The sequence below is a fragment of the Amphiura filiformis genome, chromosome 16 (genome assembly GCF_039555335.1).
Source record: "Amphiura filiformis chromosome 16, Afil_fr2py, whole genome shotgun sequence".
NCBI lineage: Eukaryota > Metazoa > Echinodermata > Ophiuroidea > Amphilepidida > Amphiuridae > Amphiura > Amphiura filiformis.
This window is the reverse complement of record NC_092643.1, coordinates 8,828,152-8,850,318: the sequence shown is the minus strand read 5'-3', so window position 1 is coordinate 8,850,318 and position 22,167 is coordinate 8,828,152. Positions and strand designations below refer to the sequence as shown.

General features: G+C 41.5%; 1 protein-coding gene across 9 annotated transcripts in view; it reads left to right on the top strand.

Moving 5' to 3' along the window:
• Window positions 1-20,610, top strand: part of LOC140135502 (septin-7-like) — a 92,161-nt gene extending 71,551 nt beyond the window's left edge. For 7 of the 9 annotated variants that reach the window (XM_072157025.1, XM_072157024.1, XM_072157023.1 and 4 more), the window contains 2 exons: window positions 2,817-2,907; window positions 17,097-20,610. In XM_072157025.1, coding sequence (XP_072013126.1) covers window positions 2,817-2,871 — 55 coding nt within the window. In that variant the 3' untranslated portion in view covers window positions 2,872-2,907; window positions 17,097-20,610. Of the gene's footprint in view, window positions 1-2,816; window positions 2,908-10,896; window positions 12,211-17,096 lie in introns of those variants that run through there. The other 2 variants (XM_072157021.1, XM_072157022.1) reach the window with 2 other exon arrangements.
• The last annotated feature ends 1,557 nt before the right edge of the window (window positions 20,611-22,167 follow it).

Sequence of the window (22,167 nt, the reverse complement as noted above, 5' to 3'; positions counted from 1 at the left end):
CTTTTTGAGATATGACAGTATGTGTTGCAGACGACGACATGTGACTGCTATGTATAATTCATATGCAATCTGTTGTTGTTACCTAATTAGGTTCCTGTTGTTAATGCCTAGATTAGCCCTGGCATAAAGAAAATAATTTGCAAGTACCCTGTCAATCTGTCACAGTTTATATGTCAATTAGATAACTTATATTTTTATTTATTTAATTTATTTGTGTTTTTGAACTTCACACACAATCGAGAAAAGAAATTGTTTTATACAGAAATGCCACTTTTCAGGAAATTTCTATGAAAATTTGCAAATTTCAGGAAAGTTTTGCTCTACCTTTCCTGTGCAAAAGGATAGGGAAAAGTGCATTTTCGGGAAATTTTGACAACACCAGGTGGCATCTCTGTGTTCATAATTTCACACCCCATGTGAAGGACAGGGTGGCTAAAGCTGTTGCAAATTTGGCTCAGGGCAATTATTGCTTTCGGTCCAATGATATTGGTACTTCAATTGAGTCTGAGAATCTACAGATTCATACTATGAAAGTACCAGATAAAGCCTACTACCAGTCATACACACTGCATGAATCAAGCTATATATATATTTCTCTCAGGCATCCAAATTTCATGCACGTTTTGTCAGTATCTATCAGTCATACTTCATAAATAAAAGGCATGTAGTTGTGTGAGATTGATTGGCTAAAAAGTGGCTGTATGATTGATAATGTAGCAGCAGCCATCGATATATATAAATATAGAAGAGGCAGTTTTGACGAGATATATATATGTATGTATATGAAAAGAACTCCCTGATAACATTCTCCACACAAACCACTTGCATTATTTTACATTTTGTTTTGTCAATTTTCAGTTTACTTCAGTTGACAGACTATTTAATTTTATGTTTATTTTGAATTAGTATAGTACTGAGCACAAAAAGTATTAAAACAAAAAGTAATATCTGAAAGACACTAAACCCAAATTACCAAATAAAGTATATCAAGTTATACCGGTTTGGAAAAAGAGAGCATTTCAAAAGTGGCACATTTGGGATATTTTTTCCTTCCGGGCAATTCCTACATGCTTTTGTAACAGGCTGTTTATAGCTTGAGAGATCAACACTTACTCACCGTACTCATAATTAGCGTGTTTTTACAGTAAACATTTTGTCACTTTTTGAAGAGCTCTCTTTTTTCATTCAAATTGGTATAAGTTGAGAAAATAAAGTCGCTTTGTGCCAAATGAGATATCAAAATAGGCAGAACAGAATTCTCTGTCTATTGAACACTTTATTTGAACAAGGGAAGAGGCTTACGCATCATACACTAAAACCTGGACACATTCAAACATTACAAACTAGCGCACGAGATCAAATTAATGATGATTAAGCGTTATTCTTAATATATCAATATACAGGGGAAAGATGCATAATTCTTCTTTCCCCTGTATACTTTATTTTGTAATTTAGGTTTAGTGTCATAAAGATATTGCTTTTGTTCTAAGTGTATGGATACTTTTTGTGCTCAGTATATCTTTACATTTGTTATTTTAAGAATTTTAAGAACAGAGTCTAGTAGGATTAGTAAGACCATAGTTAAAATAGCATAGACCCTTGATTTACCCCGTTTCATTTCATTTGTTCTTCATTTTGTTTCATTTAACAATTTAACTTTCTTTTCATCTTTGTTATAATATATAACTCTTTCATCGTTCTTCATTCTGTGCTAGAGTTTGGACAGTCATTTTCTTTTCCTTCGGATGGTCAATGAAATGTAATGACAAACTGTCTTTCATGGGCAGGAATGCAATATTTCATAGTCATTGTTTTGAATGAAATAATCCTCATGTAGATAAATGTAATAAATCTTCAGCACTTTAAGAATTTTGTTGTAGTTATTTCAGAGTAACCAAACTCTGATGGTGAGTGCTGTAGATAAGTTAATTTTATACCAGTACATTGAACAGCCTAGATGTTTGGGACAATTCCCAATAAGAAAGTCACAAAAATATTGAAGTTTATCACATTCCCATCCTGTAAAGACAATGCACTGTTTCGACTGACCTTTTCGGTAAATCACGAAAGCCTTTGGGATTGGACCCCTACGTACACACCACATTGCACAAAACGTTATCAAGCATCTTTACTGAAGTAACGATGTGCCTGACTGACGTGAGTTATGTAGGGGTCCCGTAGCAAGGGCATTCAGGATTTACCAAAATAATCAATTGATAAAGCAAACAACTAGTGTCTTGAAGGTCTTTTGCTCATTTTACAGTGAGAGAAATAGATGGAATGATTCTGTAACACAGTTACTTTGCAGGTGATGGTTATCTACAGTTTGTCCACTCTGAAGTACCAAAGTGACAACGCGCGCATATACAACACGTTAACAGTGCGTAGTGCTGCGTCTTTGCTGCAGGTATGCATGCCAAGTCAGCACAATGTATGCGTCCGCGTCTGTACTTTGTACTTCAGAGTAGACTGACTGTATATGAGCATTTCCAATATTCATATATTAGTGTCATGGCTCCAGTGTGCCTGATCAAAATTAAAGCAATTTGCAATAACTTGAGTGACCATCTGAAGGGGAAGAAAAGTTAAGGTTCAACATAGTACCATTTATTTGTCATAACTTTTTTTTATCATTTAAGAGATTGCGATTTCTTAGGCCAACGCTATAGTCTACGCATATGCTAGTTCAGTCAATTCAAAATCAACTGTAATGTTGCTGATTTTCAATTGATATAAATGGCATATAGTAAGCATCAGTGTAAGAAATCGCAATGTCAATTATCTTAAATCTCCCTCCTCACATCTCCATTATATAGGAAAGGAATACAAGGGACACTATGGTCCGTTGTACGGAAGGGACAAGAAAGCTAGATTGCACAGAGTCAGTCAGTGTGTTAGGGTGATTAGGTAATAGCTAGCATGTCAATCAAACAGTTTGTGCAAGTAGTAGTCCAGTTTGTTCTCACTGATCTTGTTTGTTAACTTGTCAAGGTGGCGCTGCACAGGTTATCTCTAAATCGGCTATTCCAGTTGAAATCCATACACCCTGTATGGAAGACATAGCCTTAATCTATCACACAGGGGGTGTAGATGAAAAATGGAGTCGCCCATTTAGGTCACTCAATTTGTCATTCACACTCCTTGTGTGGAAGATTAAAGGTCATGTCTTTTATAGGTGGTGTATATATTTTAACTAGAATAGCCATATTCACAGCAGTAGTGTGAAAAGGCATTTGCATGCCTGGGGAGGGAGGTACTCAATACAAATTGCCATATAGGAATGTGCTGCAAACAGGGTCACATTTTCAACCATGTGGTATACCAATGACTTATGTTTCAAAATTTTGGTAGATGGATGAGTCATATATTTTGGACAAATTTTATGCCAAAAATGTTTGGAAATTAGCAGTGTAATTGATATATGGGTCAAAATGTGAAACATAAACTTCAAAAAAAGTTTATGTTCTTAATATTTTTGACCTTTTTTCATAGAACCAACTGAAATATGAAAAGAAGTCTTAAATGCAGTGACTAATTTGATTATAAAATGCATGTAACTCTTATAAACAAAATTATTTTGGATTTGTAAACATTGGGCTATTCCGTTTAAAATCCACACTACCCCTGTGGAAGATTTTGGAAGACTCAGTACACCGGTCGATCTTACCGTTTCCGATGTTGATTAAGATACTTCTTGCATCGATCCCGAGATGCGGAAAAACCAATAGTCATTTTGTCCCACATAAATGAATAAATAACAAAAACCCCGATCCCGAGTGGACTCACCCATTCGGTGACGTCACACACGATAATCACCCTTATCCTCCTTGGTTTCTAGATGAGATAGACGTGTGGATTTTTCTTTACCAACGCTAAGTATCATTACGAACCAAAGGACGAGATATACAGTTTGTTTGTTACACCTGAGGTAAAAACCAACCAGTATAGTACGCTAGGGAGATAGTTTTGACGACATTTTTCGGCTAGAAAAGTGACAAAACGATCCAAAAACTTAGCTTGTATGAGTGTTTCCGTTCTTATACGGAACACACGTTTCATAATGGCCGCCCTTAGGTCGCCATTTTATTTTTGTTCTCACGTAAAACAACTATAGCAGACTAGTAAGTTACAATAGATGTTTGTACAGTACTGTGTATACATGTATGGTGAGTGATTTTCGCTATGTTTATGGTGTGCTCTATCGTTATATCTTTCAGTACGCGTCTGATGACGAGTTACTGCTAAGAGTTCGGTGGGTTTCCGAAGGGACCAGCCTGACAAATCTATACCCAAAAGGTTTTCAGTTTTTCATCCCTTTGTTTATATATTTTTATATCATACCACTACATCAGCGTCAGCCACTGTGCGTGTGGGTCTGTTTATTGGGCTTGAGCTTGTGTTCGGGGTAGTGCTATACGCTCCCGATTACTACAATGTCCAGGCCTTGTCAATCATGCCCTTCCCTTGTGGCAGAGTGGGACCCGCATCCACTCTGCTACACCCACAGGGATTGCTCTAAATCAAATAAGTGTGCTTCCTTTTGCATAGGCTTATCGGACATCCACTTGACGATTTAGAAAGTAGCGCTCGCTTGGGTCTTCGACACAGACAGAAGACGAAGACTAAGAAACAGAAGCCTACAGGTAAGATTGATATGGTAGGTACTAGCGCGGCCGGCAAGGGCCAAGCTAAGGTAACCTCTGGGGCTCCGGTCCCGGCAAGCAGGCGGACCCTCCGGGACTGCTAGCGAGCCCGAAGGCCTAGCAGCCAGCGAAAGCACTGACTTAACGTCTAAGCTAGTAGCAGGCAGCAGGGCGGTACTTGCCCTAACAGGCGAGTACCAGTCTACCAGTGAGATCTCTAGCGAGTTTCTTGCAGGTGGACACCCGTCTATTGCTGGCGAACGAGCGGGTCTAGCACCGCGAAGTAGCCGGCGACGGACAGTATGCCAAGGGTACCCGGGCTTGCCTGGGTTGAATCTAAGCATACAGCGTGCAGCGGACTTGCCTCGGCCGGTCTGTAGCACGCAGCGTGCCAGTGGACCCCCGGGCTTGCCTGGGTTGATCCACGGCACGCAGCACGCTTCGTTCCCGCAAGGGTCGAATGAAAACGTGCATGGGTTAGCAGAGACGATACCGGGGCTAACGCTCGGTGTAGTCTTAGCAGAACCAACTGGGGTTGTCACACGGCAGCGTTCCATGGTGGGACCGCCGAAAGTGATTCCCTGGGCCTTGGAATGGCTGCCGGCTGTCCTCCGGGACTGGCTAGCGGTTATACCGGGTTGGGCTCGCAGTCTCTCACGGGACAGCGACCCAAGTGCAAACAGTGGCAGCTACCGAGACGAGCACGGCTTGACTTCAGTGGTAGCCACTATGCACGCGCCCATAGCTGCCGTGAGTGGTCCGCCACACACAGCGACCTTGGGCGAGGCTCAAGAGGTTAGGGTAGGTAGTTTGAACAGCCTGGCTGATCAACAACCCACTTATGTCCTCGAGAGCCAGCAGAGCGTGGGTGATCCATTACAGTCAATGGGTCAATTACCCTCTTATGATCGATCACTATCTATTCAGCGGAGCATGGCTCCATTGATTGATACTGCCTATTCAGGTAGCGAGGTGACTGATCGAGGGTATACACGCTCAGCTACCCGTGATACTAGGCAAGCTCCTTTTAGCCAAGGGACAGCCAGTATAGCGGGGTACCCATACACACGGCTTGATCCTCTAGCGGGGAACGCTGTGAGGCATGGGTACAGTGGCACGCAGCCGGGAGCCCTACCGGGCACCTACGCTACAACCACGCAGGTACCGCAGTATTGCGTCCTGGTTACCACAGTCTCTGTGGCAACAGGGGGAGGCGGTACTGGTACTGCTGTTCCATGGGGTTTCCCTGGTGGCGGATCCTTTCAGGGTCAGCTACCAACAGGGTATGCCCGTGGTATCCGCCGCAGGGTGGTTTCTTCCACGGTCTAGCACCGTGGCAAGTGCCGCCTAGCGTTGGGCAAGCAGTACCACCAGTTGTTACGCAACCCGGGCGGCGAGTGGCCAACCCTGCTACAGCTCAGGGTAGGCCGCACACTGCTATGGCTAGGGCGACAGCAGCGAGAGCGCTTGCGGATCCCGGGTGCTATAGCTAGCATCTCGGGTCTAGCGGGAGTACTCCCTCTTCTGCTGGTGTTCAGTTGGCTAGCCACACGGTGGCGACACCTCCCTGTCCACCTTCAGATGCCCGTCGTCAGATCTCTTCCTCATCAGAGAGTGAGTCAGAGTCTGAAGGCGAGGGAAAGGAGTCGGAAGATGAAACCAGTAGCGACTCACAGTCTGATGAGACTGTGCAGCTAGCTTCAGGTATCCTTCCCCCGCTTCCCCGTGAGGAACTCGCTAGCAATGGTCTGCCTGCGGACACCGCTGAGGTGATGAGCCGTGTGGCCCAAGGCTTTCTCTCAGGAGGAGTCCGTTCAGGAGGACCAGGGCATCTTTTCAGTAGGATGCCCAGCTAGCGCTGCCCACACAAGGGTCGCCTCGCACTTGCATTCCCGGCGGACCTCAAGGGTAGGTTTCGTAGGGCTGTCAGGCTCGCTGCGTGTTTCGCAGGAGGACTACGAAACCTACCTCAGGGTCCCTGACATGGATCCAGACGTTGCCAAGCGCCTGCCGCTAGCGGCCAAGGCGCACGGGTCGTTCTCCCCCCAGTGGGAGGAGGAGCTAAAGCTCATCGATAAGCGAGCACGCCGCTTATCAGAGTCTCTAGCCGCTACCACGCTTGCCGAGCACCTCGGTAGGAAGGTAGCGAACGACCACGGGCAACGCCGAACTCTTCCGCGAGGTTAATCTGTTAGCGGTGCTAACAGCTAACCTCAACGAGAGTTCTATGGGCCTAGCCCATAGGATGTCATCTCGCCGCCGGAGAATGCCTGTCTGTCCCTCCAGTCAACTTACGGCTCCGACTTTGCTGAAGCAATGAAGAAGTCAGACTCGGTGGGACAGGGGCTACTCTTTGGACAGGCCTTTTGCGCTACGGTGGAGGACCGGGCAAAGAAGGCCACCAATGAGAGCACTCTGAAGAAGTCAGAGGCTGCCCTGACCAAGGGGAAGGGCAGTAAGGCGAAGGAAGAAGCACAAGAAGAAGAAGTCTTCTAAGCGTTCTTCAGCGCCAGCTCCGGCTTCAGCAGGACGCGCACCACAGACTACACCCGAGCCCGAGGCCCGAGCCCCCAGCGTCGGGCACTACTGTCAGAGGTCACTCAGCTTCTCACGGCAAGCGATTGTCCCGGCTCACCCCCCTTTCACCAAGGGGTTTTGGAGCACTTTTTTCTGGCTCCAAAGAAGACCGGCGATTGAGGTTCATTCTGAACCTCAAGCCGTTGAACGAGTTCATCAGGCCCAAGAGGTTCAGAATGGAGACTCGCCGGTGCTAGCCTGCCCCATCAAGGGTATGTGGGCGGCATCGCTAGATCTCTCGGACGCATATCTGCATGTTCCGATCGCACCTCAAGATCAGAGGTTTCTACGCTTCAAGGTACAGGGTCAAACTTACCAGTTTCGATGCTCTGCCATTCGCTTGTCCACCTCCCCCAGAGTGTTTACACTCCTGGTCAGGGCGGTGGCAGCGCACCTGAAGCGCAGGGGAGTCAACATGTGTTGCTACCTGGACGATTGGTTCATTTACGGACGCACCCCACTGGAGACACAGTGTCTCGTGGAGTTAGTAGTCCGTGACGGTGCGGGACCTGGGATTTCTGATCAACGCCAAGAAATCCAATTTGGTCCCGACGCAGACACCACTATTCTTAGGGGCCCAGATCAACCTCAAGGAGGGATCATGGCGCCTCACCCGAGAGGGTGACGAACATGGCGAGGTGTGCCCGACTCTTGGCCGAGTCAGAGGGAGCACCGCTGTGGCATGGATGAAGGTTTTGGGCCTTATGGCCAGTATGGTAGACCTCGCACGCACTGCCGCTTTCACATGAGGCCTATACAACTACACCTTCTAGCCTTTTACAGGCCCAGTCGTCACCCAATATCCTCGCGGTTCCGATGTCGGAGATCGCGCGAGAGGAACTCTGGTGGTGGACCCATCAGCCCAATTTGACTCAAGGTGTCAGGTTCCTGCACCAGCGGAAAAGGCCACGTAGTGACGACCGACGCGCCAAAGCTGGGCTGGGGGCCACATCCACGGGACTCAGTCTCGGCCTATGGTCGGCCACGGAGACGGAGTTCCATATCAACCTTCTCGAACTTTGGGCAGTGGAGAGAACTCTCCAGCATTTCGAGAAGGTGATAGTGGGATCTCATATCGTTGTCCAAACGGACAACACAACCGTGGTGGCCTACCTCAACAGACAAGGGGGCACCAGGTCACCACGGTTGTGCCTGCACGCACTCACGCCTGATAGGGTGGTGCAAGGCCAGGCAGCTTACGTTGCGAGCGATGCACATCGCGGGAGTCACCAACATCCTCGCGGACGATCTGTCACGAGGAAAGGTGTCGGGACCTACAGAATGGTCCCTTGCTCCGCAGGTCGCCCAGACGATCTTCGAGGTGATGTACCACCCCTCGATAGATTTGTTCGCATCTCATCGCAATCATCAGCTGCCGGTGTACTGCTCGAGGGTCGCAGACCCACAGGCATTCGCCGTGGACGCTCTGTCCGTAGACTGGGGAGGAATGACTGCTTACGCTTTCCCCCCGATCTCACTGCTCGCAAGGGTGGTGACCAAGATCGGGAGGGAGGATTGCAACGTCATTCTGATAGCACCGTTCTGGCCGAAACACCTGTGGTTTCGACCGATGGTGGATCTACTAGCGGCACAGCCGCGAGTACTCCCCGAGTTACCAAATCTTCTCCGGATGCCCGGAGGAGAGGTACCAAGTCTACCACTAGAGCACCTGCAGTTAGCTGCATGGCCCTTATCAGGGAACGTCGCGGCGGAGGGAGGCTTTTCATCAGAAGCTGCTTCTCTCATCGCCGGGGTAGACGAGTCTACCCTCCGTGACGTATAGTCAGCGTTTGGCTCCCTACTACGCATGGTGCGATGAGAGAAATACATCTCCCACTAGAGCCTCTGTGCCTCTAGTGGCAGATTTTCTGACAGAAAAGTTCAGGTCAGGACTTCAGCAGGCAACGATAGCCAACTATAAGTCAGCCATTCTCTCGATTCATCGGGATTTGAAGACGGTCGACTATCAATTCAGATGGGTCCCTAAGTCTTCTTCTCGACGGTATGTTCAACGAGCGCCCGCCGAAAGGAAGGTGGTCCCTCCATGGGACCTCAACACAGTCTTGGAGTATATTAAGGGTCCCCTTTGAGCCCCTGTCAAAAGCGACCCTTAAATACGCCACTCTTAAGGCGGCCTTTCTTCTGGCGTTGGCTTCGGACGGCGCTGCTCAGAGTTGCACGCAGTCTCAAGTCAGCCTCCGATTTACTAACAACGGAGCGACGCTGTTTCTTCGCCCGGATTTCCTTGCACAAAATGAGCGAAGTACATTCCGACACTCGCCCCTCTTCCTACCCAGTATTGGGCAGGGTTCGTCAATAGCCGAAGACAGGTTGTGGTGCCCGGTGAGGGCGCTACAGCACTACCTTGGCCGAACACAAACCTTAAGAGGGGCTCATGACCGCTTATTTATCACTCACGCAGAACCGCACGGTCCAGCCGCTAAACAGACTCTGGCACGGTGGCTGGTCCAGGTGTTGGTGGACTCGGGGCGGCAAAAGACGCCGCCCCAAGGCCCACTCAACCAGATCTATCTCATCTTCGTGGGCCTACCATAGGGGGGTCCCCATTGAAGAGATTTGTCAGGCTGTGTCTTGGAAGAACCCGTCGTCCTTTTCCACGGTTTACTACAAAAACGTAAACCAACGACCAGGCGATAAGTTCTCCAGGGCTATTCTGCGGAGATAATATGGTGGTTGGGTATCAGGTGTTTTGCGGACAATCAGAATTCCAACATGGTAAGAACCAGTGTTTCTATTCTTAACCACTGCACTTTCAGTTCAGGGGTTTTTGTCTGTTCACGTAGTCTTTCTGTTTCCCTGCCGTGAGGGGGGGAAATAGCTTGACCTCGCGATTACCATGCTACCCACTCTCCCGATCCTTATCAGATGCTGGCCAATCTTGTACCTCCATCCGTCGGTTACTTGCTAGATCGATCTTTCAGATGTTGATGCAAGAAGTATCTTAATCAACATCGGAACGGTAAGATCGACCGGTGTACTGAGTCTAGTCCCAAACAAAATGTTTGGTAGACTCATAACCGGTGCGATCTTACCTTTCCGATGTTGATTATCCGGACCCCGCCGCCCCTACAAGTTTGGCCGAGTAGGGGCTGCCCAAGTCGGATAAGGGATGATTATCGTGTGTGACGTCACCGAATGGGTGAGTCCACTCGGGGATCGGGGTTTTTGTTATTTATTCATTTATGTGGGACAAAATGACTATTGGTTTTTTCCGCATCTCGGGATCGATGCAAGAAGTATCTTAATCAACATCGGAAAGGTAAGATCGCACCGGTTATGAGTCTACCAAACATTTTTGTTTGGGACTAATATCTTCCACAGGGGAGTATGAATTTCAAATAGAATGAACACCCTAGTTAGTTCCATTTGAAACTCACCCTCCCTCTGTGGAAGATTCTGGTTGAATTTTTCGCAGAGGGTTTATGAAATTCAAAGAGCTCCCTAATATGGTCATTCTATTTGAAATTCATACTCCCCCTTTGGAAAATAATTTCAAAATCTTCCACAGGGGTAGTGTGAATTTTAAGTGGAATAGCCCATTGAGAGTAATTTGACTTGTGCAGCGCTGCCTTCAACTTTGTTAACCATGGTAATCGTGAATCTTGTTGACACTTTACTTTTTTCTTACCTCTCTCTTGTTTCTTAACTGTTTCAGTAAAAGGTATTCTTTGAAATGGAAATCGCTGGGAGCACATTAGGAATTTTGGACAATGGTATTACGCGGATTTTGATAAAAGTGGGATGAAGGTCCAATTGTGATTTTCTCACCATTGTCCGATTGCTAATCCATTTTTACATTAATACAAGATGGCTTTTTGAAGGAAATATGTAAGACAGTGCTGAAGTTGAGACCACTAAATCCAAGACCAAGACCTTTACTTCTGAGACCAAGACCTTGAAATTCTGATACAGGCCGCAACAAATGTTTATTTTTAGCTTGCCCAATCGAGCAACCAATACTGTAAATTTGCTTGCCCGAACTTGGTTCTGACTTGCCCAAGAATTCTTGTGATTTTTAATTAGAAAAATAAATATTTCCATGGCCACCATTGTGGATTTGAAGGCCTATACTTTATGATGTTAACATGCTTAATGCTGATGCAAACTATCGGTGTACAGCCACTGACAAACAAATTGAAATTATGTGCAACATTACATATTCAGTAGTATCAAAAATCTGTCCAAAACATAATTCAATACAGCCACAAAATCATCTGTCGTGAGCTGTGTACATTGAATGCTTCACACACTTTTAATCGCACGTGTTCATGCCTTAGGGCATTGACCTGCATGTAGAATGTAGCAACTTGAATCGCTGTTCCATCCAATTCACTTACATACACTGTCAATCATCATATTTTCATCATGGAACAGCCAGAACATTGCCAGATTGACCAATAATATGATTTTGTTTCAATGATTTGTTTATGTGGCGCTAACAAGGTATGCAATCTCACCTTCTCATTTTGGCAAAAATACACCTTAATGCAGTGGCTTTTAATTTGCTAGATTGCAGTGTTTGCCATGGAACAAGCAACAAACTCAAGACCCACACATATTTGGGCCAATTTCAAGACTAAGACCGACCCAGCAGGAAAGTTCTTGAGGCCAAGACCTCAAGCCCTACATTGCTGATTTGACCAAATCTGCATGTTACAATTTTAGATTTTGATTCAGAGTAGTGTTTGTACACACTATGTGTGCGTTTGATTTTCTCACCAAAAAAGGTAATTTTTGTGTGTTGTTCATGTCATATTCGCACCAAACATGGACCTCATTCTAGATATATGCCAAAAATTGACTTTTTACTGCTTGTGACTGAGGGTAAGCTAGAAGTCTGTGACTAAGCAAACAAAAAAATGGATGTGCGTGACAAAGAATTGGCAAAAAAGTTCCAGTTTAGGCAGTAAAAAAACTTTTTGGTTGGCCAATAATTGTCTCCAGTTGACATAGAATGCTTACAGGGTGTACACATCCATGTATATGTTGAGACATTGGATTATTGGCAAGACCAATAAAGTAGTCATATATTTCCTCAAAAAAGCCATCTTGTATTGTTTTACTACACCCAAAGCCATTGAAACCCAAAATAGTGAATCTTAGAAAAACCAACCCAAGTTGTATGGATGTAAAATTAGAACTAGTTTCCTTGCGACTTAAGTGCTAGTTTTGGGATCTGTTACTGCAGGTGTAGTAAAAGCCCATGCTATAGCTTTCTATTGGACCATTCCAGTTGAAACCATTCACCCCATAATGGAAGACATGACCTTAATCTTCCAAATTGTGAATTTGTGAATTTCAAATGAGGTTGCTTGAATTGGTGACTCCATTTGAAAACTACACCCCCTGTGTGGGAAATTAAGGACATATCTTCCATAGGGGTGTTTGGATATTAACCAGAATAGCCCATTATCCCATACAACGACATAATTCGGGACTAATGCAATTTATTTTTCCATTGATGAGCATTCCTCATTTGAGAATCAAACTAATATCTGGATCCAATTTCACAGATTTTAGTAGTTTATAATATAAGTTTCCAAATTTGTAGGCCTCTAAAATGTCCTCACACCAGGCAGTGTGTCACCATCCATGTTACATTTTGGATGTTAGAATAAGACTATTTATTTCACATTCACACTTGGATTTAGAAGTGGATATTCACACTATACTTTATTCAACTCAAAGCAGACGAGACTCATAACAATGTGGATTTATAGAATGGTGTACAAACAGTTGGGCACCGCACCTCTGCCAAGTCTGTATGACTGTTCCAGGCCCTTGTGAAGTTGTTGATCTGCACAGTAACAAAAATAGTTTTCGCCTTCTGATGTGTTGAACAAAGTATAGGCTACAGAAAGTAGTGCAAATGCATCATAGAGTGAATATGCTCCAAGCCCTACTCAAAGATAACCATATTCGTTCCAATAAGCGCCCGTGCCCAAATAAGCGCCCACCCAGGAAATTTCCAATTTGCTAAAGGGTACCATCAATGTTGAAGTGACAGATAGTGTAAACTTGCAATACATTTTCTACATCAGAAAAGCTATGAACGTCTCAGGACCCTTTATAACATACGTAAATTTGTGTCTAATCAACACCCCTTACGAAAAATTAGGTAAACCAGATAAAAAAATAAGCACCCACCCAAAATGACTTTGTTAAGCGCCCTGGCCGCATATTGGAAAGAATACGGTATTTGTTTAGGGATTAGCATGATAGCAGTGGGTTTGTGCACTACACACATTCTATTGCAAGGCGTGCGAAATTGCGCCATTAGTTAGTTGCACCCAAACACCCAGAATTATAGGGTTCCTAAAGTAGAAACAAAATGAGCTGCACTGTTTCAAACTCTATACCTAATCTGGTTTTCCTGATACTGAGCACCTGAGTCCATGGGGTGCATTTGGCTAGAACACATCTTTGTAGCTTCCATTAGAAAAAATAGTATCTAGGTATCTTTGATATATCATAGAAATAAAAAGAAATTCTGAGTCTATAAAGCTATTTCTCTCTAGTGATAACATGTCACTAATAATGTTACTAACAACTTCTTTGTTCCATGCATGTATATCTGAATGTTACTAATGATAGATGTAGTTGAGAACTCTGACCCCTGCATGCGATACAGATATGACTTCACACATAAGTCACATCACAACTTTGCGACTATTACTGTACATTTTCAATGATTATTACATGCATGTACACATACACAAGGGTCATGTGCATGCAGGCACATACACACACATGGAATTTCACATTATGGTATAAATCGATAGTGTACGAAAGATGACCAAATGTAAGAATGAACATTAACTAAAACTTGAACATGTATCGGATATTAATAAAAAATAATATCATAATCAACCTGTTTGAAGCAATCATGTGTTAGTGAACAGTGCAACAAATCAATGACTATCCGTTATATGCACACACACCCCACACCTGCAAAACAATCCCACAAAACACATTCTAGATAAATATGAAAGATGGCAGATCTGCACACATCACATGGGTAAAAATCAACAAAATGGTAGAAGTTTGATTTCAAAAACATATCTGAATTTTTAGAGTATCAACGTTTTTTTAACTACTTGTTTGGTATCTATACTTATGAGTAATGACATGATCTAGAAGCACTGGTGGTGCTTCTAGAACCATAAACCTTTGGTGATGACACTTGGTAATATATTCATACATGTAGAGCCCTTCTTAATAAGTCCACTCTTGTAACACTAATATAACACTAACCATACTGGCATCTGTCAAGTCATCCACTGTTTTCATGTTACATAATGTAATACAAAGTTCCGGGTAACAATTGAACATTTCCCCTTATTCATCCTCTATCCTAGACAAACTGTTACAGTTTTAATATATTTGTGTCAGGGAGTGAATATAAATTGTGTAGAGTGGAATCTTGTTGTAATTGATAATAATAGGTGCATTTTATTTTCTTGTTAAATTGTATCTTTTTATCTGTTCTCTACCAATTTCTTAAAATTACAATAATATATTGATGGCCCAAAATGGCAAACAAGTAGAATCAATCAATGGCTTCTATTTCATCCACACAGTAATGAGTTTTTGCAAGATTGCTGAAAGGTTGAAATGAATGAAAAGTCGTGTGGTAGGGCATCTTCCTCCTTTAGGCCTTGTCACTGGACATGGCCATGTTCATAACAGCTATGTTCCTGGGAGATACAGGGATAAGAAATATGTACATTATCACACAGTACAGGAAAATAGCACAAAATCTTATCCCTGCAAAAGCATTATATCACAGGAAAATGCAATGCTGTACCATTCCAAAGTACTAAGTAGTCCAAAGTAGATATGTGTCAGATCAGCATTTGCCATATCTACATATTCTTTGGCATTAGTTGCATAGCAAAGGCTCTTTCTTCTTTGAAAACTTTGCTAGAAACCCATGCCAGCTACACTGCTAAATGATGCACATTGGTGATATGATTGTAATCATTATGCATCCAACATGTCAATCATAGGCAGTGATTGGCACCTACACATTGCTCCTCAACTCCTGGTGTAAAACACTTCTTTCTGCGATTTAAAAGACATCTGCTCATATTCATAATAAGGCACTAACTTTACACTGGATATGGTAGGACCTTATATTTCCCATATCATAGTTGCAATGAGCATGAAGCAGTTTATCCAAAAATAAGTTGGTCTTTAGAATTAATTTGAACTCTTTTCTCATTGTTTCTTGAGTTCTGAAGGTCAAAAGTATTGGTCAAAGCCTTTCAAGATCAGGTGTAAAGTTACTGCCTTTCTATGAATACCAAGCATTATGCTGATGATTTTGGTTTTGATTGCATTATTGGAATGGCTAGTCTAGATGGTAAGAGATGAGACGAGAGTGAGAAGGCGTAAGGAGCTGGGCGGAAAGAAAATATGGGGAAAGACTGATTAAAGAAACATCAATGAGAATGAGTGACTGTAAGAATGAACAGTTGCATGTTGTTATGACATGGGTAATGTTGCATGTTTCCCTTTCTATCAGTCTGAATGTTACAAGTGTGCTGTTATCTCTTGTACTTATACTTACAAATACAAAAAGGGAAAATAGACGTTCAAGTGAATAGGATTTTTTTTATCTTACACAAGCAACCTGTGCAAATGAGATTTGCAGGAGATCGAAGCAATGGGCCATTTCAGGGGAAATTTATACAACCACTATGGAACACATAACCTCAATTTCCCACAGGGGAGTAGATTTCATCCTTGCAGGTGTCCAATTTGAAATTTACCATCCCTGTGTGCAAGATTAAGGTAACATCTTCCATAGGGGGAGTATGGATTTCAACTGGAATAGTCCATACTTTCATTGCATATAATCAAGTGTGCTTGATATTACAATGGATGATGATCATTATTTTGTGTTCACAGAATAACTTGTTCATTTATTCACTAAAAACAATATTATTCATAATTCATTCTGTTAGTTATTGGAATGTACTAATTGTGCATACATTATTTAAAGTAAACGAAAAAGGCATCTGAAAGAGATGAACTCATTCAGCGAAAGTGATTTAAAGGGTTCATGGATTTCATGGAATAGTGTAGCTTGGAAAAGTAATGTGATCTCACTAAGATCAGAAATTGGTCTTTCAGTTTAGGTGTTGTTCCTTACAGTAAACGGAATGTTGTATCCTTTGCATCTGTCATTGATCCTCACCATAACCCTAACCCTAACCTTAACCCTAACCCTAACCTGAAACATGAGATGAATAAGTCACAGATTTCGTTGTTGGGGAGGAAAAAATCTATGTACTTGTGGCCCTTGAACATGTTTAAAGCAAAACTGCCAGAAGGTTAAATAGGAGGGATTTGCTTTAAACATGTTCAGGGGCCAATGACACATGAGGATTTTTCGTGTCCAACGACGATGTGTTCATCTCAGCTATAACTAACTGTAACCCCCAAACTTAACCATAACCCTCTAACAGGTGCAAAGGACATGTGAGGCACAGTTGGCTATTCCAGGTAAAATCCACACACCCCCAATGGAAGACATGATATTAATCTTCCACACAGGGAGTGAGAATTTCAAATCAGGTTACCCATTGGTGACTCCATTTGAAATCTGAACCCTGTGTGGGAAATGCAGGTCATGTCTTCCGTAGGAGGTGTATGGATTTCAAATGGAATTCAGCCATTCTATCATGATCAAATAAAGTTGTTCAGGTATGCTTTGTCATACACAAAGATTTGATACCATTGTTAATAGCAGTAATACCAATCAATTTGAATTCTCTAAATTTACCAAGAACAGAATTACAGAGACACTCACTTTGTATTTTGTTTTTCTCTCCCCTTTATTTTCTGCAGGACATTAGATGGAAAGAAGCAAAAACAAAAGAAGACCATATTTTGAAATTCATCTATAATTATTGGACATTATTTTGTGTATTTACTATGTCTTATCTTCTTGGAAGTCCTGCATCATCAGACGGAGTCTTCACAATGTGTGGAAAACAATAGAACAATACGCTGATATTCATTTGTGTAAGGCGTCAGAAAAAATACTGTTCTACGGGTTGGTGGCTGGACTTGCCAAGTAGGGTGGGTCTGTCTGGGGTTTTTTTTCCTGGAAGAGGCTGAATGACCCTAAAAATTACCAAAAACTTGACAAATCTGAACATATTTTGACAATTTCAAAACAAATCTACTTTAGCCAAAGAATGGCTGTTTTTAATTTCATGCAGCTACAAATATGCAAATTCTGGGTCAATCATGCCCGTAGAACAGGGTTTTTGTTTACCCGCCTAATAAGAAAAGTAAATGGACATATCTACTGGAAATATTTACAATCTGTGATGGATGGATGATAGTTGATAACAACCAACATACCACATTGGCCTTATTATAGTCAGCAGGGTCTGACCACTGGTCAGAACAAACTGACCATGCTAAGATTTGCGTCCAAAGTATCTGACTTTCTCTCACACTTGTGTGTGTAAGTATGTGACCTTGCATAGAAGGTGATGTACTGTTTAGGAGAGCATATTCACAAAATGTGTTCTTTGCTAGTCGATGTGGTGTTGTTAGAAGCTGTTCATTGTACTGTTTGTAAGATGTGGGGTGATGATGACATCATAAGTCAGATGCATATTTTGCTCTATTTTCAGAAAATTTCAGCAAAGCATGATTATCATTTTCATGACAAAGCATGCCCATGGAATTGAAGATACAATGATGTGAAATAAACAACATCTTAAATAAGTCAAATTCATTTAAACCCCATAAGTATGATTTGATTTGAAAAACAAAATTGATAGCTCCCTCTGCAATTTGCCGTTCCCAAATTAGCCACAGCAGGCAAACATCACAATTTTTTTTAACATTCCAAGTTTTCTCTCTAATTAGAAATTGAACTAATTTTGCAAAAAATTGTCCTTCCTTTTTGGAGCACCATTAATGCAAGAACAGATTTCTTCACTCCTTACTTCAGCATTAATTATGTAGTAACACTTAACATTATCTACCGTACATTTAATAGATTAAAAAGCTGTCAAGATTTAAATGTATCTCTCTCTTACTTTAAAATATGTAAATAATATAAAATTAAATCAATGTAAATGATCCCCCTTGTTTTCATTCACTAACCATTCAAAACTATATATATATTTGGTATTCCTTTGCAAATGAAAACAAAGCGCCAAATGAATGATCTACCGTAAACTGTGGAGTATAAGCTGCCTGACATATAGGCTGCACCTCCAAAACATGTGTACTGCAGTATCGATATCATAGTGACTTCCACTGTCCAATTTACACATCATGTACAGTGTGTTTTGTTTTTTATATTTAATGAATTGCAACTTCATATCATCTGTGTTCTATATTATAGTTATTGTTACACACGATGCCTGTGTCGTCATTATATAATCATATGAATTTAGAAGAAGATAGAGACCAAAAAAAAGCAACATTATAATCCCACAATTATTTGACATTGGAGCTTTTCCATATGAAGTTAGGAATGCTGTCTAAGTTAGGCCAAAATATAGTTAGCACAAGTTGAACTGGAACCAACATGGTTTGGGCACAGTAGACTATATAATGTCATATAAAGCCCTGGTGCAATTGTGCAGGCTAGCTTGGCCTCTCTCAAAATAACTTATGAATATTGCTGCCCGTGTACAATAGTTGGTCAAAACAGCAGTAAAAGCAAGAAAAATATGAAGTGCCAAGATAGTATATGACCAGGGGTGCATTGCAGCTTAGTAGAATCAATTTTGATTCTCATCTCTCAGAATTTTGTAAGAATCAATTGATTCTTGTTTAATTACCCACATGTTGTTTATTAACAATTTTACCAGAATCAAATTTGAGGAGAATCATTACGAGAATCAATTCTCTGATTCTGGTCCAAATTGCATCCCTGGTGACTATAATTGGTTTCTGTGACATTGGTGTTTGGGTGGCTAACCCTATACAACGTAGCCCGCCAAAAATGGTTGACTACTTTCAGATCTTGGATGACATCGTTTGATAGATGCTGTATAGTATTACTTTATGCAATGGGTATACTAGTGTAACAAAAGGCAAACAATGGACTATTCCATTTGAAATCCATGCACCCTTACGGAAGACATGACCTTGATCTCCCACATAGGGAATATGTTTTTTAAATTGAGTTCCCTAAATGCAATTCCACCATTAAGGTCATGTGTTCCATAGGAGGTGTATGGATTTCAGATGCTATAGCCCAATGACAGTCGAGAACATGCAGAATACTGCAAAACAGTTATGTTACCATGATCAAAGGTCTGCTGCCATTTTTGTGTGGGATACAGTATATTATATAGCAACAGTATGGTGCTGTTTTATGTATATGTATTTATTCTTATAATCTTTTATAAGTTCCATCATTTTTTTTATTCATGTATAAGTTTTACACAGTTCAAGTTCCCTTGTCACGTTGTTAGCGTGAATGTTAAATATTGCAAATTTAATATTATCTCAGTCTGGTTTGAGGAATATTATCAATGAGATGTGTCTGCAGTATGCAGTGTAAAATCCTGTTAGAAAAGGTGCTTATATTGCTGACTACCAGAAAAGAGAAAATTTCAGTAAGTTAAATATTTGAGTTGTTCATCACATGAAATCATTATGATATGTACACCAGTAGCCAATCAGCGGGTTGTGCACATGGGCTAATTGTGTCCCAAGTCAATCCAAGGAGAGGAAGAGTCAGGGGTGTAGCAAGAGCCTTGGGGCCCATGAACAAGGAGCAGTGCTTGGGCCCTTTTAACATCTGCTTTATCAGCCTTATTTTATTTTCACGTTTGCTTGGGGTCTGTGAACCCTCAGGGTCCACTGGACTTCGTCCACCCTGTCCACCGCTTGCTATGCCCCTTTGAAGAGTGTGATGTAAAAATGCTTACAGGGTTTCATCCTCTCTTAAGCTAAACCAAGATATATGTGAATACCTGAAAAGTTAATAATTGGTGTGAACTCACCAGATGCCCTCTAATTCCAAACAAATTCCAAATACCTCCTCGAATTGACCACCATACTGTGTATTGCTTTTTGTAGTATTATTTGAATATTCATTAGGATGACTTGTTTTTTGTGTTATGTGTATTATAAAACAAATAATTATTATTGTTTTGAAGTAATTACTTGGAATTTGTTTCAAGAGTTGCCAAAATCCCCAGTAGTAGGAAAATGTATTTATGAAATTACTAAAAAACAGGGCTTGACTTCACAAAGATATGCAGCGTGTCTCTATGTAGTGAAACTTGACAGTTGTTAAAATTTGTATATCCAACTCTAACTTATGAGTAACCATGCATGAGAAGCATATCTTTGTGAAATTGGCCCAGGTGTAAATAAATCAACTGATCTAATATACCCAGCAAGTGCCCAATCAAATAAGTATTAACGCCTCAAGGATTCACCAATCATGTTTAGGCCGTATAAAATTAATGTTTTGGTTCTCGCCCAGAGGATTTTCATGAATTGATGAGGGAGGAGGTGTTTTTTTTTTTTTTTTCCCAATGTAAAATTAGCATTGTCAGTAGTTTTCGGTCTTCTCCAACAGTGCTCGAGGAACGATGAGGCCCTTTTTTTTTTTTTTTTTTTTTTTCAAATGTGAGATTCTGAGGATAAACCCCTAGAGTACCACAAAAAGACTTGGAAGTGATGCTTGTTCTCTAATAAACTTATTTATATGTATGAAGATTTCATAAATCATTCCAAAGTCTAAAAAATTGAAAATCTAAAAAAAAAAAAAAAAAATCTGACAAATCCCAGAAATTGAGGAGGGAGGGGACGAGAACCAAAATATTAATTTTACACGGCCTTATTTACAGGGGTGTCAGTACCACTGGGTCTGTAGGTTTTTGTGTATAGTTAGCTTTTGATATGAATGTTAATTGTTGGTAGGATACTGCATTGTTCTTGTGTAGTAAATTAATCACTAGAATACTTGTCTCTAATATAGCTGGAAAATAACTGTGGCTCATTTATACTGTACAGCTTTCTTTACTTCAAACATGTGTTATGCTTTAATTTGACTGACACAAGTTGTCAAATGTGTAGATTATTATTTTTATTATTATTGCAGAATATTTTGTGTTTTGTGTCTGATAGATTCAAACTGTTTTTATTATGATGCGTTTCCTACCGCGGTGGCTTGGTTAAGGCAAAAGGGTGTGTTGTATTACCTAACTGCGTTGTAATTCACATTTATCATAATATTCTCATGGTTCAATGTGATCCAGATTAATTCAGACTTGGCCTAGTTTCAATTAGGCTGTAAGATATATCTTGTCCACATTGGCAGATAAAGTGAGTAGATATCATGAGCACTGTTATGCATACATGTGACTATCAGGAAAAGTATATCTTGCAAACTTGATGAATGTGGATCAACATGTAATGTGTAGGCAATAACTGTAGTATGACACTAAATAAACTTTAATAAAAGAAAGTATTATGTTCTGATGATGCATTTATTATTCACCCTTTTGTCATAACAAAGTCCCAGGGCTTATACATTATGTTCTGCTTTAGCTATGTATGTGTATAATCACCATAGGCGGTGTAACTGCAGCAGCTTATGATTTCTAACATTCTTTTAAGTAACATAACAAGGGTGTAGTGAAAGTAGGCCATATCAACAATAGCTGCCCTATAGGACAATTTCTGCATTCTATATTGTGGACATCTGGCAGCTATTGCAGTTACAGCCTTCATGCACTACACCCTCTATAATAAGGGGGACAACAACTCACAGTTTTAAGGCACTACCTCTGGATATCGAGTTGGTGAGCCTATGTGTCCTCAGTATACTGAGGACGTCCTCAAAATATCAGCACTGTTACTTTAGAGTAACTTGATTTGGGCTATACCAGTTGAAATCCATACACCCTGTGGAAAATATAACCTT